General features: G+C 39.8%; 1 protein-coding gene across 3 annotated transcripts in view; it reads right to left on the reverse strand.

Moving 5' to 3' along the window:
• The window catches only part of LOC104021984 (ATP-dependent chromatin remodeler CHD1-like), a 60,437-nt gene extending 38,525 nt beyond the window's left edge, over positions 1–21,912 (reverse strand). For 2 of the 3 annotated variants that reach the window (XM_087770751.1, XM_087770750.1), the window contains exons 1-5: positions 21,603–21,912; positions 19,842–20,039; positions 4,360–4,567; positions 2,134–2,235; positions 716–780 (exon numbers count right to left, since the gene is read on the reverse strand). In XM_087770751.1, the coding sequence (XP_087626877.1) occupies positions 716–780; positions 2,134–2,235; positions 4,360–4,567; positions 19,842–19,894 (428 nt within the window). In that variant the 5' untranslated portion in view covers positions 19,895–20,039; positions 21,603–21,912. Of the gene's footprint in view, positions 1–715; positions 781–1,151; positions 1,228–2,133; positions 2,236–4,359; positions 4,568–19,841; positions 20,040–21,602 lie in introns of those variants that run through there. The other variant, XM_087770753.1, reaches the window with a different exon arrangement.
• Positions 21,913–22,680: the final 768 nt, after the last annotated feature.

Raw genomic sequence — 22,680 nt, forward strand, 5'->3', positions numbered from 1 at the left:
GACCAAGATGCTCAAACAGTACTAATGGCCTTCAAAGGTAGAATATTACTCGAAGGCCTTTTCATTAAATTTCAGATCAGGAAGCCTAAGAATCAGTGCTTTGATGCTTCTTTCACTTAAATATGCATTGGTCCTAGAAGTTACATTTTCATTGTGGTCAATGCATCTGTGTGCCTTGGAAATAACTACAGAATCATCTGTCTCCTTAAAAGATTTTTTTTTTCTGCAAGCAGTAAATTAAAAAGCACCCAAACAACAACCCCCCAAAATAAAAACAATAAAAACCCACCCCAAACCAACCAACTCCAATTTTTTTGTTTTTTGCCTCTAAAGCATTTAAAAATTTGACATGAACTACGGGATTCCAACTTAAATTTTATCTGAGACAACCTACTTAAGTAGTTTCCTATTTCAATAATTTTCAGAGAGGACCTTCAGCTCAAAAATATGCCACAAATAAGACTACTTTAAAAATAAAAAGTGCTGATGAATGTTTTTCAGTAACACTGTAGGCAATACAGTCGCTTTTGCTCAGAAATGAATAGTGATATATATGTTCCTTTGAGAGTATTTATTTTAAAATATTCCAAAAATGTTAATCAAAATTGAGAAGCACAAGATTATGTATTTCAAGTGCAGAGAAGTGAAGCCTAGGTAATTATAAGCATTATGTCACCATAACAAAAAATTATATTATTTATGAAAAACATCTTACTCTCTATGTTTTTTCTTTGTTTCACTGGAAGAGTCATCTGCAGAATCTTCACTGCTTGATGAATCCTGCAGATGAAGAAAAGAATATATACGATTTATTACCACAAAAATAATAAAGTATTTTTAGTATTAAAAAGATAATTCAGCTCCCACTTTCAAACTGAAATCATATTCTTAATGTCTTATCCTCTTCATCCCCCTCAGCGTACCCACTGACATTGAATAAGATCAGGATTGCTACTGATTTCATATTTCTCCATCTATGAATATACCATGTCAGCAGAACTCTAGAAAACACTACAAAAAAACCCCTGTCTTAAAATATAATCATTGTGCCTACATATAGTCATAGTTTAGACTGCTGCAAGTTAATAAATCAAGATGAAGGTTCTATCAAAAGCCTAATAAAATCTCCTGCCCTTTGAGAGCTCTCTCACCTTTCATATCCTCTCACATTTAAACACCACTAAGACAATTTTGAGAATAGCATGTATGTTTCTTCTCTCTCCGCTCCTAAACAAAAAATAATAAATAAATCGATGAACCCTCTTAAAATTATTTTCCTAAAACCAATCTCAGAGATTAAATTTCGATAATTTTTATCCTGAAGAAGAGTCTTCAGGAAAAGAGTACTTAGCAACAACTATAAATTAATATTTTAACTATATATAATTAACTCCTTTGTTTAGTTTTAACAATGAGCAGCTAAATCTGACTAAAAAAAGATGAAAAAGACACACAGAGTAATGATTAAAGACTTGTGATCACAATGCTTACTTTTTTTTTAATAATGAAGGAAATATTAAAGTCTGCTTTTAAATAAATTCTAATTCACAGTCACTAGTGTCCTTAAAAGGATACTCCTACTGCACAAAGTCAACTTTTTTAAAACCTAAACCATAGGCTAAACAAATCTCTAAAATTGAAGTATGGTTCTCAAAATACAAGAATTCTTTTATAACTGTTACAAAAGTTGCAAAAATCTAGCTTTCTACTCCATATAGTGTTTTTAAAAACTGCAGCAGCTACCTTTATATAGAAACAATAGTGGAAAAGTCTTTTAGTATTTTTAACTGTCTTTATGGAACTCAGAAGGCAGAAATATAATGAAAGTTAATACTACATGACTTGAAAATTTTGTCCATACATCACAAAATATCTAGCTAAAAATATCAATCTAAACTGCTATCATTTTGGCACAACTCACCTGAAAACATGCAACTAAATATTCCCCCCCCCATGTTTCCTTATAAACATGTCAGTTATTTGAACATTACTTTTATAGACTAAAACCAGACTTTTTAAGCACACACACACTCTTAAGAGAACAGAACTTGGCTCTACATAATTTTATTCTAACATATGGGGTAATGAGACATGCATGTTTACATTTTATTTACTAACTTATATGTTATTCACCTCTTCTGAACCACTGTCTGATGAGGCCACCTTCTGCTGTTGTTGTTTCTTGAGCACTGCTGATTTCTGCACAGCAAGTATACTTGGACTGGACTTCCAAAACTGAATTGGAATTCAGATACAAGAGTCATTTAAACCTATTGAAACTTTAATGTTTACCACATGCTTACTTCTCTTAAGATGAGCAGCATCACTATTAAGATGGATCTCAATTTTATTAATAATAAAAAATTCACTATAAAATACCGCATGCATTAATAATAATGGATAGCATTTTAAAGTAGTGAGACTTCTGCAAAAAGGAATGTTATATGAGAATTGCTGGCACAATTTTTATGGTAACTATAACAATAGTTGTGCAGGCCTCTGTATTATCAAGATAACTTCTTTTTTTAAAAGTAAATTTTTAAACTGATCTAGATAGATAAGTCCCTTCAGGCCACTTAGCTGATATATTTTTGCTTCATATGGGAATACTTAAGTACACAGAATATCTCAAGTTGGAAGGGACCTATAAGGATCATCGAGTCCAACTCCCTGCTCCTCACAGGACTACCTAAAACTAAACCATATGGCTAAGAGAATCGTCCAGATGCTCCTTGAACTCTGACAGGCTTCGTGCCATGATCACTTCCCTGGGGAGCCTGTTCCAGTGACTGACCACCCTCTCAGTGAAGAACCTTTTCCTAACGTCCAATCTGAACTTCCCCTGACGCAGCTTCATTCCATTTCCCCGTGTCCTGTCACTGGTCACCAGAGAGAGGAGATCAGCACCTCCCCCTCCACAGCCCCCCTTGAGGAAGTTGTAGACTGCGATGAGGTCACCCCTCAGCCTTCTCTTCTCCAAGCTGAACAAACCAAGCGACCTCAGCTGCTCCTCCTAAGCCTTACCCTCAAGATCTTTCACTGTCTTGGTCACCCTCCTCCAGACACACTCCAATAGTTTGATGTCCTTCTTATATTGAGGCACCCAAAACTGCACACAGTACTCGAGGTGGGGCCGCACCAGTGCGGTGTAGAGTGGGACAATCGCCTCCCTCGACCAGCTAGCTCTGCTGTGCTTGATGAACCCCAGGACACGGTTGGCCCTTTTGGCTGCCAGGGCACACGGTTGACTCATATTCAACTTGCCATCAACCCAAACCCCCAGATCTCTTTCCACGGGGCTGCTCTCCAGCCTCTCCTCCCCCAATTTGTACGTATAACCAGGATTACCCCATCCCAGGTGCAGAATCTGGCACTTGTTCTTGTTAAGTTTCATACAGTTGGTGATTGCCCAGCTCTCTAGTCTATCCAGATCTCTCTGTAAGGCCTCTCTACCCTCGAGGGAGTCCACAGCTCCTCCTAGTTTAGTGTCATCGGCAAACTTACTTAATGTACATTTGACTCCTGCATCCAGATCATTTACAAAAACATTAAAGAGCACTGGCTCTAAAGTCGAGCCCTGGGGAACCCCACTGGTGACTGGCTGCCAGCCTGATGTAACCCCATTTACTACAACTCTTTGAGCCCAACCCATCAGCCAGTTGTTCACCCATCATATTATGGGCTTGTCTAGCTGTGTGCTGGACATTTTGTCCAGAAGGATACTGTGAGAGACACTATCAAAAGCATAAACACAGACAACAACAACAAAAACCACCACAAAAACAGAATCCTTAACAGGCTTTGAATCTTACGGTAGGAAATATTTTATTACCTTTCTATATATCATATGTCATCCAAATCAAGGCCATATTACAGAGAGAAAGAGGAGAGTTCAGGTAACTTTCATCCATTGCATTTAAGAGATTTCTGAACACCACTTTTTTTTTTCCTAAATTTGGCAGACTTTTTTCCCCATACAGAAGACAAGCCTAAAATTGTCATACAATCGTTTATTGATATGAAGAAACTAAGCATTAGAGAGACAACTTAAAAAAATTTTAGAAATAACATTATGTTTGGCTTTGTCTTCAAAAATATGCAGTAAGTTAATAGTTGCTTCTGCGTGATAAAATTTAGGTAAGTATCTAACTGTAGGTATTTACAGAGATGAGAATTTAAGAGCCCAATGTTTGTTATTGGAGCTAAGCATGTGCATTCACTAACCCAATCAAGTTAAAATTCTAAAGTAAAAATTATGGGGGGTTTGTTTGTTTAAATTAAAACTGCTCTTGTAACTACTCTGTAAAGAGTGTTCCCCCCCCCCCCCCCCCCCGGGTTAATTTATATGTTTTGTTTTACCTCAGATCCATCAACTTTTGGTGGTGGTTTAGCTTGAACTTGTTTCTTCTCTCTAGATGTGTCAGGCTCTGATTCTGATTGACTGCCTGACTCTGAACCAGACTCAGAGTCACTGCTACCTGATTGACTGCTACTTCCATCACTACTGCTTCCAGAGCTTGAACTAGATCCAGAAGCTGATGCTGACCCAGAATCATCATCTGATTGGCTGCAATTAGAAGTTAACAGGATATTACACAATGGCTAATTAAACAGGATTAAAAAAAAGTCACATTAAAAAGACTTTAGCTTCACCTATAAATCAATTGTTAGGTTGGCCCAGACACATGAATAGCATACAAATGAATGCACTGGATTAAACAAATCAGGAATGAAAATTCAGAGTTTAATCAGATACTTTTCACTAAACCTTAAAAGAAAAACAAGAAAGAAGGAAAAAAAAAAAAAGGCAAGAAAGAAGGGAGAACATTAATTATTAACGTAGAAGAGTCAAACAAGGGTATTTCTCACCCACCCAAACCCTTTCTTAGCTCTATCAAATCCCACATATTTTTGTGTATACACACACACACAATTGTGTTAAGTCTTTTTAGATCAGCAGTGTCCCCCCCATTTTTTGAGCATGCATTTCTTCAAAGCAAATATAAACTCCGTTTTGTTTCCCTAGTTTTACTTTTTTCATAAAAACAATAAGGAAAAAAGTATCTTTAAGGAAGTACTTGCAAGCTACATTTCTTATTGTGATTTGGACAAACTATATACAAAATACTACCAAATACTCGGTTAAATAAAGTGTTTATAAAAGCAACTGGAAAATCAGAAGTGTGTTGTCACACATAATATAAATCCGTGCAGACCATCTTATACTGTTAAAATAACAGAAGTAAAATTCCTCACACAGACAAACTCTGAATTTGTCACTGATTATATGACTTGCGCCAAGTCATATAATCGGTGACCTTAGCATATTCTTGAGCCACTGGATTATTCCACCTGTACATTCATGTCACATTAGATTTAACATATTTAAATAGAATAATATTTAAACATTTATTTCATGACTATTCAAAAACATAGAAACATTTGGTTTTCTAAAACAATTTTACAAAGAAACAGAGTTAAAACTTTAAATCAAATTCCTCATTAGGTTAAATACTACCATACTTTAGAGATATCATGAGGGAAAACATTTTAATTACAACACCACACAAGCAAAATAATTTTAAAATATGTACATTTGGGTTGCAAGCATTTAAAAAGAAACAAACCCCCAGTAAAGATAATACCAAAATCCAAAACAATAAAACCCCAAAAGCTAATATCAAAGTCTAAGCCTATCACTGCCAGCACAATTCATCTGGCTGTCAGCCAGCAAGGGTGTGTGTGTGGGGGTGGGGGGGGTGGCGGCAGCAGCAGGTTGATCATCTTCTGCACTACAACACACTTAATTGACAACATTTAAAGCCACAAAACAGAACCACTACTCTCCCTGTTGCTAACACCAATTAAATTGTACTAGTGAGGGGAAAAACGATGAATGAAGTTATTCACAAATCGATTCCTGTAGACAGCACCTCAACCAACCATCTGTGTCTGTTGACTTTGAAAGAAAGAAACAAAGCCTATAACACTAACATATTAACCTGACTTCAAAAATAAAAGCAAGGCACCCACTGTAGAATATGACTGGAGTTTAAACTATTTACCAGAAATTAAGGGCAACATCCATCGTGATTCACCAAAGGTATTTTAAATACAATAGTATTATTGTACACAACTGTTACCTTTAGCGTTGGGTAAATTAGAGTGTTATAAAACAATAGCATTTCTCAGCATAGCATAGTGCCATAGATAAATGTCACAGAGACTGTGGAAGATGGTACATGAAGAGAAGAAAATTCAGCAAGGAGAAACCTCGAGACAAGTAAATACCTGCCAGACAAGTCCCTGTGACAAAACGCCACCAAAAATGCCTAAATCCTACATTTAGATAAATAAGAAAAAAATCATGTCAGTAAGATTCACAGTTGATGGGAAATGTTAACAGTTTAATGTTTTTCAACATAGGAAGTAAGTGGCAGGTTCAAAAACAAAAGGATTGTGAGACAGAAAGAAAAAGTCTAGTAGATATTGCAAGCATTTGCTCAGGAGCTAGATGTAAAGAACTCTACTAATTCCAAATAATTTTCTTTATGAAGAGATCAACTAGCTATCATCTATGCTCTTCATTAAGTAATACCAATCCATCAACAGATGCGGATCATACAATATTCAGTGTTCAGACAAAACACAGACTCCTTATCTTGGCAACATTGCCTCTTAACAATGGCTGCCTGGGAATGGATTCCCCACTGGGCTTAGCAGGATCAGCAAAATAAGACCTATCTCATCATCCCTGCTTCTCACAGTAAATTGACCCAGTTTGGACATGAGGAGGGTAATATGACCAGACTGCATATCAACTAATAGTAACACCTGAAAAAGAGTAAAAGTTTCAAAGTCAGTATTCAACTGACTTATTAATAAATGTAAGATTCTACTACAAATCTGTAGCTAGAAAGAAGAGGGATGGGGAGATGAAGAAAGGAAAATACAAGAAACAAGGAAAAAAAAAATCAAATAATAAGGTTCACCACAATTGTTTCAGGGCTACTCCACAGAAACCCTCTACGAGAAAGAATGCAGGATCACTACTGTAGACTAACAGCTAATTTGTACTTAGAATAAAGAAAAAACAGAAAGATAAAGTTTAAAGGCCCTACCATCCACAAGGTTTTACTAAGCTGTCTTATCCCACAGTGTTAAATCAGCACAAGAAAACGGGAAAAGGCAAACTGAGCATCAGCAAATTTTTTTGAAAACAAGGCCTTGCTAAAACATTATTCAAATCTTGAGATGGCAGTGCTCATACATGCTTTAAAAAGTTTCAAATTCACTGGTAAGAAGTACCTATGGGAGTTCAAGCACAGAGGACTAGTGTGTACTGAGCAGAGTTTACTTCGACTCTAGTCATCCAAATTAATGCAGATGTGTGAAACTACACTAGTTTCCATCTGTACACCCTCTTACATGTACCACATATTCACAGAGATCTTGATGTAAATACAGCACACACAAAAAACAGACAAGATGAATAGCTGTGACTTCATTTTTACTGAAGTGTAGAGAACTTGCCTATTCATTGGCCACAGGATGACCAGCTGTGGAAGGCTCTGAGGACTATCAGCACACATTTAATTTATCACATGTTCTCACTGGGGGGAGGTCCATTTCTACCCTAAGCTTCAGTAGAACTTTGACTTGGAGACACAACCCCTACAAGGGCAGTATTATAACCCAAAAACCAGAAGTTTGTATTTGCAAAGGAGGTAGGAAGCAGGGCAATATATGAGTACATTCTACATATTCTGCAAGATACACTATAGATTGCTGAGATCGTACAAGCAGCACTGCATGACACAATACTTTTAAAACTCCAATAAACTGCAATAGTCTGTATATCAAAGGACTTTCCTCTGAGAAATATAATGGATTTAAACCAACAGAAATAGTGATGAGGAACCCTAGGCAAAACACACATTATACATTAAATACTACAGGATAAATGCTCAATTTTCAACATTAAAAAAAAAACACAAACCAAAAACAAAGAAAAAACAACACACCACCAACCCCCCCCCCCCAAACACCCCCAAAACGCAACTTTTCCAAACATCAGAGAGAAAATTGATATTCTTATTTCTACCACTGAGATCACTATAGTCTAAGAGCCAGAAGAGAACAAATTTATGCCAAGGCAAATCACTAGCTGTCACATATTTCCAGGTGCAGACTGTGTCCTTGTTTTTCCTGTACTTTGGCCAAACCTTAAAAAAGAATTTTTTTTTAAACATTCCTTCTTTCACAAAGTGTAAAACTGATATGCCAGTATTTCAAACTATGACATTCAACCGACTTTTTTTTTTTTAAATAAGAACTTAATAATAGCATCTTTCAAAGTCAATTTTACACTAACATAGGTGTCATGAAAAGGCTTAAGAACAAGGAACTCAGTTTAGCCACTCCCTCTATCAAACTCATTGCCTCTGCTCTCTCACAGAAATCATTTTTTATTAAACCTAGGGGAAAAAAAAAAAAAAAAATATATATTTACATACACACATATACATACACACACACAAAAATAAAATGGAAAACTCATTCCCTAACCAAGCTATTTGGAGATTGCAGCAGTTGAAAGAAAACATCTTTGTACCAATACCACAAAAAAAAAAAAAGTCTCTTGCCTAACAGGACTACTTACCTATTCAAACAGAAGTTGAACGGAAATTTTCAGCCTAAGATTTATTTCTCAATTATCTTTAAAAGGTAACTACCTACATATTAGAATACGTACATATTAGAATATGTAGGTAGCATAAGAAACAGATCAGCATCAGCCAGACTACCAACTTGCATGATCAGCTTCTGAGATAAAGCAATGCCTTACTTGTTTTTGAAGTAATACTTGTAAGAAAGCAGCAACAAGACAGACAACAGACCTATTTAACTTTCAAAAAAAAAAAAAATTTTCAAGAAACTCTCCAAAATATGCCAAGGCTTGCTTGGAACAAAGGAAGAAGTGTTATTTAAAGAGGAGACTAAAAATCTACTTCTCTCACACCAAAATGTCTGCAGCATTCTAGCCACATCTCTTAAGCAGTGCCCATTATATCTTACTGAAAAACTACTGTAGCAAGCTACCATAGGAATAGTTTTCAATTTCAACTTCTTTTCAACACAGCTAACTAGCAGTTTGCTACACGATATCAATTTACCACCAGAGAGCATCCCTTTCTAGCATTTTGCTTTTGATATATGTACTTGGCTTTTTATTTTTGTTTCACTTGTCTAGTGCTGACCTAGTCAAAATTTAACAGAGTCATTACTTCTCAGTATCACCTAAGCAGGGCCCGGATTCACCCTGCCTCAGGACTTCATTGTAGCCAATTTTTTTGCTACAGTATTTTAGCTAATGTATTCAGGATAGAAAAACAGAACTCTCCTCCCCCAGCCTCCCCACATTTTACTGCAAACACAAAACTACTGGCACACTAAGGGGTAAAAAACAGTAATGGAGAGCAGCCTTCCTTTCTCCCCAACACAGAAACATTAAGCAACCCTTAGTTATTAAAAATTAACATAAATCTCTAATCCCTGTCATGGGATTACCTATGACCCTCTACCACATGAGCAGTAATTCAGATTAAACCCTAGTAATTCAGATGCTAACCCTAGAAGGAAGGATGGAATTATTTAAGGTACACAGTTACACACATGCATGTGTTTAAAAAAAAACAAAACAAAACCAAAACTAAATCATCTATCATCTTCTTGCTAATAGACGGGGAACTAAGGAAGAAGCAACTTCGAAATTTCACTTTAAATGCTCCTACATTTACTCTGAATTTCAGCAATTTTCACACAATTTGAAAAATGTACAAAGCAGCAGTATGAGCTATCAACAGCTGAAGCCAAGCACCTTGAAAACACAGTCTTGGTCCTCAAACAATATTTGCCTGCTGGTGAGTGATGCTCCATGAGAATAACTTATTTTGACATTGCTATTAATACCCTCTCCAACCTTCCCCCAACACAGCACCCCCTTAGTGGTGTCAGTGCAGTCTGTATAAGGAACAGATTCAGCTTTTAAAAAACATCCTACCAACTTACAGACCCCACAAAGTAGTGTAACAAGCAAGCACAATTGAACAAGGCAATATTTCTTAAGACTGCTGTCCTGAAGCCAAAGTATAAAACAGTGCAAATCAATACAGAATTTAGGAAAACTAACTAAATAAATTTCAAATGAAAAGGTTTTTTTTTTGTTGTTGTTGTTTTCAATTTTAGTACATGCACACACATTCCATATTGCATCATGAAAGACTGCAGATGCTTTTCCAAGTACTTAAAATGTTATGCAGTCTAATGCCTTTTCCCCTTTCTTCAAGGAGCATTACTGACATGACAAAAAAAAAAAAAACAACCAAAAAACCACAACACAAAGAAAAAACCAAACAAAAAACCAAAACCACTGCAGAACTCATTACACTGCAATATCTGCCAGCATCACTGTAAATTCAGAGAATTTGTTTGCCATAGTTTTAAAAATCTAATTGTTTGAGTTTTTGAAGCTTGTAGGAAAAGACATACAAGATATAGAAGTTTCATACACATTTCTAGCAGCTCAGATGACTTTTTTTTTATCTGCTAAAATGAATACTGTAACAACTATTATAGAGCAAAACCAATCATAACCAGCTTGAGAAAAGTTCACATTCTTTTGAGAACTTGAAAGACAAGCAATCTCTCACTCCAACAACTTCTATCAGCAGCATGCCACAAGTGGTTTAATCTTTCTTGAGGTTGAAAAGGAACGGAGATACAGTTTAAGAGAACATGTACATTTTATAGAAATAATCATTGCAAGCTATCATTGCTAACCAAGCTACAAGTGAGAGTGTTTCAGACTATACCAAAATTTGATTTTAAAATAGTTGTTCCATTAGGGGAAAGAGAAAACACTCCCCCCGCCAAAACAACCACCCCCCCAAAACACAATACACTTTCATGATAGCAAGACTATTTCCTTTCATCCTTTTATTAAAAGAAGCAGAACCCAAGTTCTATATTAAAGGTGTTTAAAATGTAAATTTATGGAAATAATAGCTGTGAGGTAGTCATATTTTAACATCCTTGTCATGTTTTCTTTTCTTCCTTTGCCTATGGGCTTCTTTGATTTTCCCTGCATTATCTGTGGCATAGTATACAAGCAATTCCTCCTCTAGCTAAAGAGCTTTAAATATTACCTGATGCTGTCCAGCTAGGGTCCATATTTTGTCTAACTTTTCTCACAATGAGTAATGCCTATTAACACAAAATAGCACCACTGACCTCTACAAGATTAATCACTTGAACTGGCACTACTAATTACTGAGATTCTGATATTGTATCCCTAGTGTTAGGATGCAAGGAACATTAAAACTCAAATATTTCTTCAACCAAAGACTCAGAATACTGTCATAATTACCTGCTACCTAATGCTGTTACATAAATATCATCTCAGGAACAGCAATTCTGATCCTCTGCTCTCCAGAGTTCCTCTTACATAAGAGGACAGGCAGTGTGTCTCTTCCTGTACAGTCCAGGGTCAGTACCTTTGCTTTAGATGCTTTTATTTGGAACAGTTCAGCAAAAGATGAAAGAGGACACCATACTCATCCTGCTGTGGACACCTGAAGTAGCCTAAAAGAGAGGGTTTGGGTACAACACAACCAGCCTTTTTTCCCCTTCTTTCAAAAAAGCCTGCTTTGAAATTGGAAGGTAGGAGGCAATCTTCAGGCACCTAAGCCTAAATTAGAACCTTCCTGTCTTTCTCTCACCCTTTCTGAACATACTCAAGAGACTGGTAGAAAAACCATACGTACCTTACATATAATGAGAGAAAGAGACAGTGTACAAAACTTAATTTTCAGTTAACTATTCACCTGCGTTCGTCAATTTACCCTATCCTACCTTGTCACATTATGTCCTCCCTTTACTCTGCTCTTGCATTGCTGTCCTCTTCCAACCAACTCTATCCTGTGGTGTAATTTGCCCTTTTTTTTTTTTTTTTTTTTACCCTCCCTACTTCACTGATGAATGTGCTTCCAAGAAGAGACCAAACATCAACAGAAAATATAAATACTATCAAGACTAGAATTGGAAGAACTCTAGATCTAAAACAATAGGGCAAGGCAAATTAAGCTACAGAATAAAGATGCTGTTAATATGATGTATACAGAAAGGGAATATTCAGTATTTGCTGTTGAAGAGCATTTGTGCTCTTTTAGATACTCAATTCTGTTGCTCAAAACAGAATTCCTGCTTTTGTAAGTCCCTCTTTCGAAAATGTGTCATATAAGCCTTCCTCCCCCTGCTTCAAGCAATTTTTTTATATTGTTTATATATTATATATAAACAACCCAGTAAAATTAAAACAGCATTATTTATTTGATAAAAGGTATTCTTGAATAAGAAACCATACATTAATGGTACATTAAATAATACATTAAAGCTGGTTAATATTCAAGGATCACCTCCTCCAAGCTCAGGAGCAATGCATCCCAACAAAGAGGAAGTCAGGCAAAAACGCCAGGAGGCCTGCATGGATGAACACAGAGCTCCTGGACAAACTCAAACTCAAAAAGGAAGCCTACAGAGGGTGGAAGCAAGGACAGATAGCCTGGGAGGAATACAGAGCAACCAGGGATCAGGTTAGGAAAGCTAAAGCCCTGATAGAATTAAATCTGGCCAGGGATGTCTCTCCTATGAGGACAGGCTGAGAGAGTTGGGGTTGTTCAGCCTGGAGAAGAGAAGGCTTCGGGAAGACCTTATAGCAGCCTTCCAGTACCTGAAGGGAGCCTACAAGAAAGCTGGAGAGGGACTTTTTACAGGGGAGCATAGTGATAGGACAAGGGGTAATGGCTACAAACTGAAAGAGGGTAGAATTAGATTAGATAGAAGGAAGAAGTTCTTCACTATTAGGGTGGTGAGGCACTGGAACAGGTTGCCCAGAGAAGTTGTGGGTGCCCCCTCCCTGGAAGTGTTCAAGGCCAGGTTGGCTGGGGCTTTGAGCAACCTGGTCTAGTGGAAGGTGTCCCTGCCCATGGCAGGGGGGTTGGAACCAGATGATCTTTAAGGTCCCTTCCAATCCAAACCATTCTATGATTACATACACTATACTTTGTTCAATTGAAAACAAAACAAACAAAAAACAACCAAAACCAACAACACTAAATAAAGACAGGAATGCATGAGACTGCACAAAACAGTTATAGGAGCATCACAGGACCATGGAAAAAAAGAAGCAAAAGTGATGGATAAAGCAGTAATGATGACCTCTTCAGTCCTGTTGAAGTGAGACTACTTCTCTACCATGCAAACAAATCACTGCAATGATGACAAAGTTAACTGACAATGCTAATCTACAGTAGTAGGCATGCAGGAATATATACTAAGAATGAATAGCATGCTCTCAGGATGGGATTTCTACATGAAAAAGTATAGTTTCATGTATGTTGGCAAACCAATGTAAAGTCTACAGAGAGCATCTTCCAGGATATGTAGTAAATAAGCTTCTCACACCCCTAGCCCTTGAGGCAAATAGTTGCATTTGTACAGCAGCATATGTCAAATCTGATTTGGTATGAAAAGTTTGACACAACTAAGAAGTTAGTCTGTATTACATTTTATAGACACTGTCTCTGGATATTCTCAATATATTCAAGAGCAATTTAAGAGAGATCCACAAAAGCAATATTTATTTTCAACCTATTTTGCAAGAAAAGCAAGATAGCTTACTGAGAGTACCAAGAGATAATTGTTGCATGTTTGCACCTGTTAATTTTTCAAACCCCAATAAATACCTACGGAATAAAATAAGAGTATGCTTTGGGGAGATGACAGGAGAAGACAGACTTAAAGAAAAACATCACTGACAAACATTAAAAGCAAGCATTCTGTTACAGAGTCGCTAGTTCTTTTCAGTAGTCTTACGTTTAGCTTCACTAGCTTACCTCTTAAAACAAGGTCCCCCGATCAGAACACACAACTAGGAACAGTCATCTAATTTATACAAGGCACTAGAAAGAGAAACTTCAAGACAGAAAGCTACACAAGCCATGCTGCAAAAGCACCGTTAGAGCATTTAGACTCCTGTATAAGGTCTAGGTTGATAAAGGACCCAAGAGAGGACAATTTATCACTGCTGATTTAGAGGGCATTCATTACATTAAACTGCCTTAACAATCCTCCAATTTAAAAACAACAGGAAACAGAATATCAATTTGAGAAAAATAAAAGTTTAACCCATTAAAAACAGAAAAGATTAATTTCTACAAGGTCTTTGAAAAGCATCTGAGATGACAGTTCACCATTATTTTAACAAACCATAAGTCCAAGGAAGGTCATGCATTTGAATATGAAGAGCCCCTTCCAGAATGAATAGAAGTAACAGACACTAAATGCCAAACTCTTAAAACTCAAAGTTCATAGGTAAGTTTATTTAGGCAAATACAAGTGGGCTTTTTTCTTTTTTTATTAAAGAAAACTGAACTACTCAATCTGATTTAGATGTGTAAAAGAGATTCATCTTATTCATCACCACTAATATAAAGCAAAGGGAACAAAGAGTATTAAGTTCAGGCTACCAAGAAGTGTTATTTCCCATCCTCATCTATTCTGAAGCACGAACTTGATTCCCTTTTCCTGACTTAGGCTGACAACTCAAATTCATTTCCTGCCAATTAAAGTAGGATGGTGAGACACAAAGACAAAACTAAAACACCTTCCTCCCCTCAACCCCCTTCTTCCCAGGCTCACTTTCACTCCTTCATTCCCAACTTTCTACCTCTTCCCCCCACCCCCAGAGAGGGGGGCAGAATGTGGAATGGGGGGTTGCAGTCAGTTCATAACAGCTCATCTGCCACTCCTTCCTCCTCACACTTTTCCCCTGCTCCAACGTGGGGTCCCTCCCACAGGATAGTTCTTCAAGAACTGCTCCAGCATGGGTCCTCTCCACGGGGTATAGTCCTTCAGGAATGGACTGCTCCAGCGTGGGTCCCCCAGGGGCTGCAGTTCCTGACAGAAAACCTACTCCTGCATGGGCTCCTCTCCAGAGGCTGCAGTTCCTGTCAGGAGCCTGCTCCAGCACACGCTCTCTACAGGCTGCAGCTTCCTTCAGGGCACATCCACCTTGCTCTGGTGTGGGGGCCTCCACAGGCTGCAGGGTGGATATCTGCTCTGGAGTGGTCTTCTCCACAGGCTGTAGGGGAATCTCTGCTCTGGCGCCTGGAGCACCTCCTCCTTCCCTGACCTTGGTGTCTGCAGAGCTGTTTCTCTCACATTTTTCCCCCTTGTTCCTCCCTCTCTCTCTCACACACACTCTGCTGCACAGCATTTTACCTTTTCTTAAATGTTATCACAAAGGTGCCACCAGCTTCACTGATTGGCTCATGTTTGGCCAGTGGCAGGTCCATTTTGGAGCCAGCTGGAACTAGCTTTGTCCAGCACAGGGGCAGCCCCTGGTCTCTTCTGACGGAAGCTACCCCTGCAGTCTCCTCACTACCAAAACCTTGCCATATGAACCCAATACAACTCTCTCTATTCATACACACTTTTTCCTCCCCCCCCCCCCCCCCATTTGTATTACCTACTTCTACCAAAAAGAAACCAATAGATGAGAATACTTCTGTAATTATACTTGGGGAATCTTTGTTTTAACTCCCACTTAGGTTTCTTGAAAGCAGGAACTTAGAACATTGGCTTTTAATTTATCTTTTTAATCTTCTGTGGAAGGTATGAGTTTATACAGCAAATTCAAGCCTGCTGACATGCTGACAAAGAGCTGGCTTTACTTAACTATCTTTTGTGGTCCACAGACTATTAAATCAACAAAGCACATTAAATCCACAGAAATTAGTCTTGTATTAACATCAGCTTTCAAGAACATAAACAATGGTAAGGGACCTTGGTGCAAGAAGCCACTTTCTGCTTACTGGAAAAAGGAAGTACAATGCACCCCAGCCAGCTACTTTCCAGATAAGCTTTACTGAGCACACCCTTTTTTACCTACAGAGAAGTAAGGTCTGCTCAAGTGCTCCATGTCTTGTTCTACAGGAAACATAGGAAGAGCAAAGAGATGGGAAACCAGATTGCTATTCAATTGGCACCAATGTTTCACTTCTGCATTCCCTGTTCTACCTGGAGCTTGTGTTGCAGTTCAACTATAACTGCCCTTCCTTGCTCATTAAGCTTTCTTAATGCTAGCTAACTAATATGTATTTACTCCTATTCAAGTTTGCAACAGAATGCTTTCAAGAACACTACACAAAAATGCTTCTCAAATTTAAGAGTCAGTTTCTCAGAGCACTGCTATAAAGTTTTTGTGCTTATACTTAACTTGCTATCCAGATAATGTTTATATGTGATATTTCACCTAGAACTACTGAAAACATTCCAGAGCAGTGATTTCAAGTAAATAAAAAACTGGAGAATAGACTCCACTGTAATTATTACACAGAAATTCTAACATCAAGCAGCAAGATTAGATTATAGTGTTTATGTCAGTCTACAACCTTCACCATGCTTGGCACTAGCACAGATGATTGCTAACATGGCCAAGGAAGTCCAAACAGTGCAACAACAAGTTATTAAACCATGAAAATACAAGAGATTCACTTCTACTTGTGGCCAAACAGAACTTCAGGCTCAGCACCTGCAGAAATGGAAAGATTTCTGGTCATCTACCAGCCAGATGAAGAGACTCAACAGTGGAAAGGAACACAGGAACATGGCAAATTGGCCATTTCTTTCCCACATGCTTCAGAAATGCTTCTTCACAGCTAGTCACAGGGAATAGAAGACAGCTACAATTCCTTACCACAGTGCTAGCCAGCATATACAATCTAAGGTTTCCAGTTAGCCCCTTTTCCAGCCCTCCTATTGCTGAGAATACTACAGGCTTTCCACAACTTCTACAATTCACGGTAAGAGTTTATTTAAAACAATATAAAGCAGTATCCATGAGTCTGTGTATTTCTGTAAAGCCAGCCCTGATCCACTGCTTCTCTTTACTTTCCAAAGCAGTGATGGTGGCTCCCCTAGATCTAGCTATATTTCATTGTGATCAGGACTGTCACCCCAGAGCAACCACCATGGAAGCTTATACAGACATCAAAGAGGGAAAAACAGCCTTGCTACATTTGTAAAGTGTCATATTTTTAAAGTGACATACTTTTCAAAGATTCATTGTCGTTATTACCAACTGTATCACCAATGCTGCGGCCTAGATTCGTCAGCGTATCTGCCTTCATCTCTCCTTTTCTATCTACTTTTGAAAGTCTAACTTTCTCTGCAGTTTCTTCCCAGCAGCAATTCTCAATTACTTTCTCAACTTGTTTTGCTTCTCTTCCTAGCATTCTGAATGGAACAGGATCACTAAAAGCCTAGTAATGATAATTTGCCATCAATAGCAGCTATTTTGTTACTGATTTTATTTCCATTCTGTAGAATTTATATTTCCAGACCATTTGAAGACTACATGCAGCTTTACTTCCCTGGTTACAGTTAGATATCTGTCTGCAGTCACAGCTAGCTTAAGGAATTTTCCTCCTAGTGAAAATCATTTAGAGTTCTGGAAAACTTGAAGAAGCAGCGGGGGGGAGGGGGGAACAACAACAACAACAACAACACTACATCAACAAACAAACCACAACAACAACAGGGGCAAGTCATACTGAGGTACCCCATAAGCATCAAACACCTTTCACAATAATTATTTTAATAATGAAAATAGGCTGGACAGAAAAAGGGCTCAATTCTTTAATACTGGAAGCCTTCACCCTTCATTTACAAAAACAGAGTTTCCTGATAGCAAATGGCAAGCATGCAAATAGGTTTTCTGAGATCTGTCTGAATTAGGCTACAGGGTTAATGACTGATACAAGCCTAGGGGAAAAAAAAAGTTTAACATTTTAAAACTTTTCTAAAGCTTTAAAATGTGCTCAGCAGCACATTTAAGATGCAGAACAAAGTCTCACTTCACAGGCAACTATCATGTTTTAAGTAAATATCAGGAAGATGCAAATTACTTATAATAAAGTTGTCTGGAAGCTTTTTGTGATATTTAGTTCGTTTAGTCTTATGGGAATTGCTACAGCTTTTGAATAACTTTGCTATACTGGTATTTACAAGTGGTCATAGTTTGATACGCAGTATTACTCCTACACTATCTTTAGCTAGGTGGCTCGTTTCAAGTAGTAAAAAACTTAATAAATACAAAGTCATCAGAGTCATCCCTGATAAGTTAATGTTTATTGGAGGTCTTATTTATAACTCTCTGAAAGTTCAGAAGACTAGCTTTGTTCACACTGTTTTGTTTTGTTCATGTTCCTCTACTCAACTAACAAGACTTGTTTTGGGTTTGGTTGTTTTTTTGGTTTTTTTTTTTTTTTGGTTGGTTGGTTTGGGGTTTTTTTGTTTGTTTGGTGGGGGTTTTTTGTTTTTTAATATAAGTAATCAGGAATATTTTGCTACTTACTAGAAGAAACCCAAAATTTGTTTGCCAACTAGACAACTAGACTAACTGACTTCTGGAAGCAGAAATCTAACAACAACAACAAAAAAAAAAAAAGCTTACAAATTATTCACAAGATTCAAAGTTTAGACTTTCTAGAATATTTCTAGGTATAATATGGAAGTTTGACATAAAAAAAAAAATACACAAAAGTTGTTAAAGTTTCTTTAGTTTTACTGCTCTTAGGTTTCCTAGAGATTTGCACCTAATATCACCTAAACACTTCTCTCTTCCCCTTTCTTCCCACCCCATTATTCACTATGCTACATGCAAGCTTAATGGCCAGCACATGCTGAATGATCAGCTGTCCATTACGTTGTTCTTGGATTTCTTCACTTGGGGCAATAATTTAGATCTATCCCCTCTACCCAACTGGCTGTTTCCATAAAGCCCACAGAACTCAGTTTCCTTTATGACCTCTGACTGATGGAATCAATTAACAGGTTCAACAGGCTGCGATCAGAAAGAGGAGAAGACAGACAGATGGGTAGACTGACAGCATGATCACAACTGCTTCTATTTGTAAGTTTGCCTTGTCTTCTTAAATCTGCAGCATTCATCATATTCCCAGTTTTAGAAATATTAGCTTCCTAGTGCAGTAGATACTTGTTGAACTTAGCAGTGTTCTAGAATAAGAATTTAATTCCACCCCTACAAGTTCACTGTTATCCTCATCTTGCAGCAGGGAAGTTCTAACCAGGCTTTTCCAACCAAGCGAACCCTCTACACATCCTAGAACACCAGCAATCGACATTAGAGGGGTGGATTATTATTGTTTTTAATTAAAAAAACAGCTGGGAAAACTGTACTTTCACTTTAGAAAGCAAACATGAAGTTAACACTTTCCATTATACTGCTTTGACAACTCAACAAAAAAAGGAAGCCTCGCTAGAATTAACAGTCCACTGTTCCAACTTTAGAGATAGCCTAGTTCAGGGTTTATACAGCACATATTATGCATGCATGCATGCATGCATGCATGCCCTGCACTTCATAGACACGAGTTTTACTTTAACATTTCAATCTAATCTGTTTCAGCTTTTGACACTTCAGATAACTTTTGAGGAAAAAGAGTAATGGATGCTGACAGAGCTTAAATAGTATTAAAACTGTATTACGTAAGGTATATACACATGATTGTTACAGTTATTAAGTGAAGCTAACTGATTCTAACAAGCAGATTAAGCACCTGTAAAAAAGCATGGCCAGTCCTCCTAAATAACGGTCTACTTGCTCACCAGGAAGCTTTGACACAAAGTTAAAACGTACACGAGTTCTAATAAACAAAATACAGGAGAATATGTAGCCAAGGACTGAAAGTGCTTACCTTGACTCTCCACTACTGTTTCTTACAATGTCTTCATCACTGTGCCCATTCATTGTAAATATTACAAAGTTTAAAAGATAAATAGAAGCCCACTCAGGTTAGAAGGTGGATGTCAAGAATCTACTTCTTGGTACTCTGTTTTCCAGGTGACTTTACTCAACTGTTCTCTGCAGGTATTGAAGATTTTTCCCAAATTACCTAAAGTAAGAAAGGAAAACGTTGACATAATTTGAAATATTTGATGGTTGCCAACTGAAAGATACTGAAAATAACCTGTCCTGTCACAACAACACTGAAAGGGAGTATCTATCACATTTGATATCTTCTTTTTAACTGAAAAATAGCTTTTGGTATGCCATAGTACTGTCTTAAGAACAACCAGATCTAACTTTTAAAGGAAAACAGCCTCCCCAAACACATAAATATAAGTTATGGATATTAATGCTCTAAGATCTGATTAGCAAAATTATTTCATGAATAAAACAAATACATCAGAAGCATTTCCAGACACAGACATAATGTTTACATCCAGTTGGGGGTAGAGGCAGGAAAATAAAGACTGTCCCATTCAAAAAAATTGGCTCAACTACATCAAGCTAACAAGATCCCACAGATGGAGTGATCGTTATTTCATATACATTAACATCTTCAATCAGATCTCTGCCATATCAGATGATGCACCTAGAAAAAGTTTAGGCTCACTTTAAAAGGAGTGCAAGTATGAACTCACTGATAATCAGCTAAAGAGCAGCGCCTCTCACAGATTTAGTGGTGTGAAAGCGATTAGGGGCTTGCCTGCAGGTTGCCTGCCTCGAGGTGTTCTCCTCTAATACAGTCCGACCTACAGCTCATGATGGAGGCGGGGGCCGCCTCGTTCCGGGATGGAAAAAGCCCTGCGCTCAGGCACCATCTCAGACACCAGGGATACTCCAGCCAGCAAACAAAGGCGATGACGGAAGAAAAAGTGATAGGAAAGAGCCCTGTAACCCCAGAGAAGCCGCGAAGCGAAGCTGGGCCCCCCGCGGCGGCGAGCCAGGCAGCTTAGTGGTTCCTCGCGGATCGGCCGCTGCTGCCCAACGAGGCCAAGCTCCGCGCTGTCTGCCCTCCCGCGCCTAGGGCGCGAACACCCTGCAACCTCCGGGACCGGCACTCCCCGGGCCCCAGGAAACGTCTTTAGTGGCCACGAAACTCGCTCCTTGTCGCCCACTCCCTGCTCCGCGACGATCTTCCCCGACCCACCCACACCGCGCTCTCACGGCCTCCCGTTACCGACTAAGGCGCTCCCGGGGAGAGCCCAGGCTAGGGCCGCCTCCCTACCTCCCGCGAGTTCACCTCCCGCCCCCGGAGACGGCCCTCTGCTGGTGGCGCGACCCGCACAAGCGCCGCTCCTGGCCAAGGCTCCCTGGCAGTATTGCCAAGGCGGCCGCTGTCCTCCGTGCTCGCTTCTCCCAGCGCCCCCCCATGGCCAGAGAAGAGCGAAGGCCGCACTCCTGCCTCCCAGCCGGTTCGTCACAGGCTCCCCCCGCAGGAGCCAGCGAAAGAGGCTCAACCCCGGCTACCCGCCTCAGCTCTCACAGTTCCCTCCCTCCCTCTCTTCCTCTTCGGAAAACAGCGAGCGGGTCCAGGAGCCCAGCCCCGCGCTGGGCATCCAACCCCTTCTTCTCAACGCCAGTCGCCTCCCCATCTATCTTCAAAAGCGACAGCCACCGCACAACTCCGGACCAGGGAAAAGGAAAGGAGCCATGGCGGGCCTCTGCCTACCTGCGTGCGTGCGCCCGGCCCGGCCTCCCTAGGGCTGCCCTGGTCCGAGACGGTGCTACACCCCACGAAGAGGTCTGTGCTGCAACCTAGGGTCGGAGGCTGCTCCTGCGGCCGCCACAGGGCCTGGGCCGCCGGCTCCTTACAGCCCCACGCGGCGGGCTCGCCTGCAGCCCCCACCGGCTTGAACAATAGGGCCCCAAACCAGGCAGAGAGAAGCCTAGGGAGTAGGTACTGTGTTGCTCCGCCGCCGTTTCTTAAGTCCTCCCGACCACCGCCATCACGCTGCCACTCCGCTCAACCTCCTCCTCCTCCCTTAGTCGGATGGAAACCCTGGGCGTGATGTCAGTCCTGCGCCCTGGGACAGAGCGAGGAGGAGGAGCAACAGCCGGGAGGGGACAGCGCCGCCGGGCCATGGCGGCAGGAAGGGCCGCTTGGAGGGGGTGGCAGAGCCAAAGCGGCCTCCTTGCCGCGCCGGATGCGGCCGGGAGCAGCAGGCGCGCGCACTCCCGCCGCAGCAGCGAACGGGCTCTGGGGCCGGTGCCGCTCCTGGTGCCCGCTGCAGCTCTTGTGTGAGGGGGCAGGGCGCGGCCTGGCATGAGGGGCACCCATGACCCGCGCAGCGTGGCAGGGAACCTGGCCTAGGCCACATGTTACTGTTTAGTGTGGTGCGGGGTTTTTTTGTTTCAGGTTTTTCCTGTCTAAAATCAGAGCCCCCTAACAAACGCATGCATTTCTTAGTCTTCCTATGCGGTTACAAGTGGCATTAGGGCATATTTAGGAAGGCTTGGCATGCAGCTGAACAGAGGACACTTGCGTCCATGAGGAAGGCATCCCCCAGCTGGAGGCAGAGCACTCCTTTCTTCCTCTTGATATCTAACTCGAGTTGTTTCAAAGTGATTAATGTTTGTTTAAGGTGGCTCGTGTTTAGAAAAAAAAAATCATGGAAATTGTGCTACTGCTGGAGTCTACATGTTCCCAGAGTGGCAAAAGAAAGTAGTGGCTGCTGAGTGAAAGACTGTGCACCAAGCAACACAATTACACAGCCAGATGTGTTGGAAGCAGGAAGTGATTTACCTGC

The sequence above is a fragment of the Nipponia nippon genome, unplaced genomic scaffold (assembly GCF_047370975.1).
Source record: "Nipponia nippon isolate SJK-2023a ecotype South Korea unplaced genomic scaffold, ASM4737097v1 scaffold_33, whole genome shotgun sequence".
NCBI classification, from domain to species: Eukaryota; Metazoa; Chordata; class Aves; order Pelecaniformes; family Threskiornithidae; genus Nipponia; species Nipponia nippon.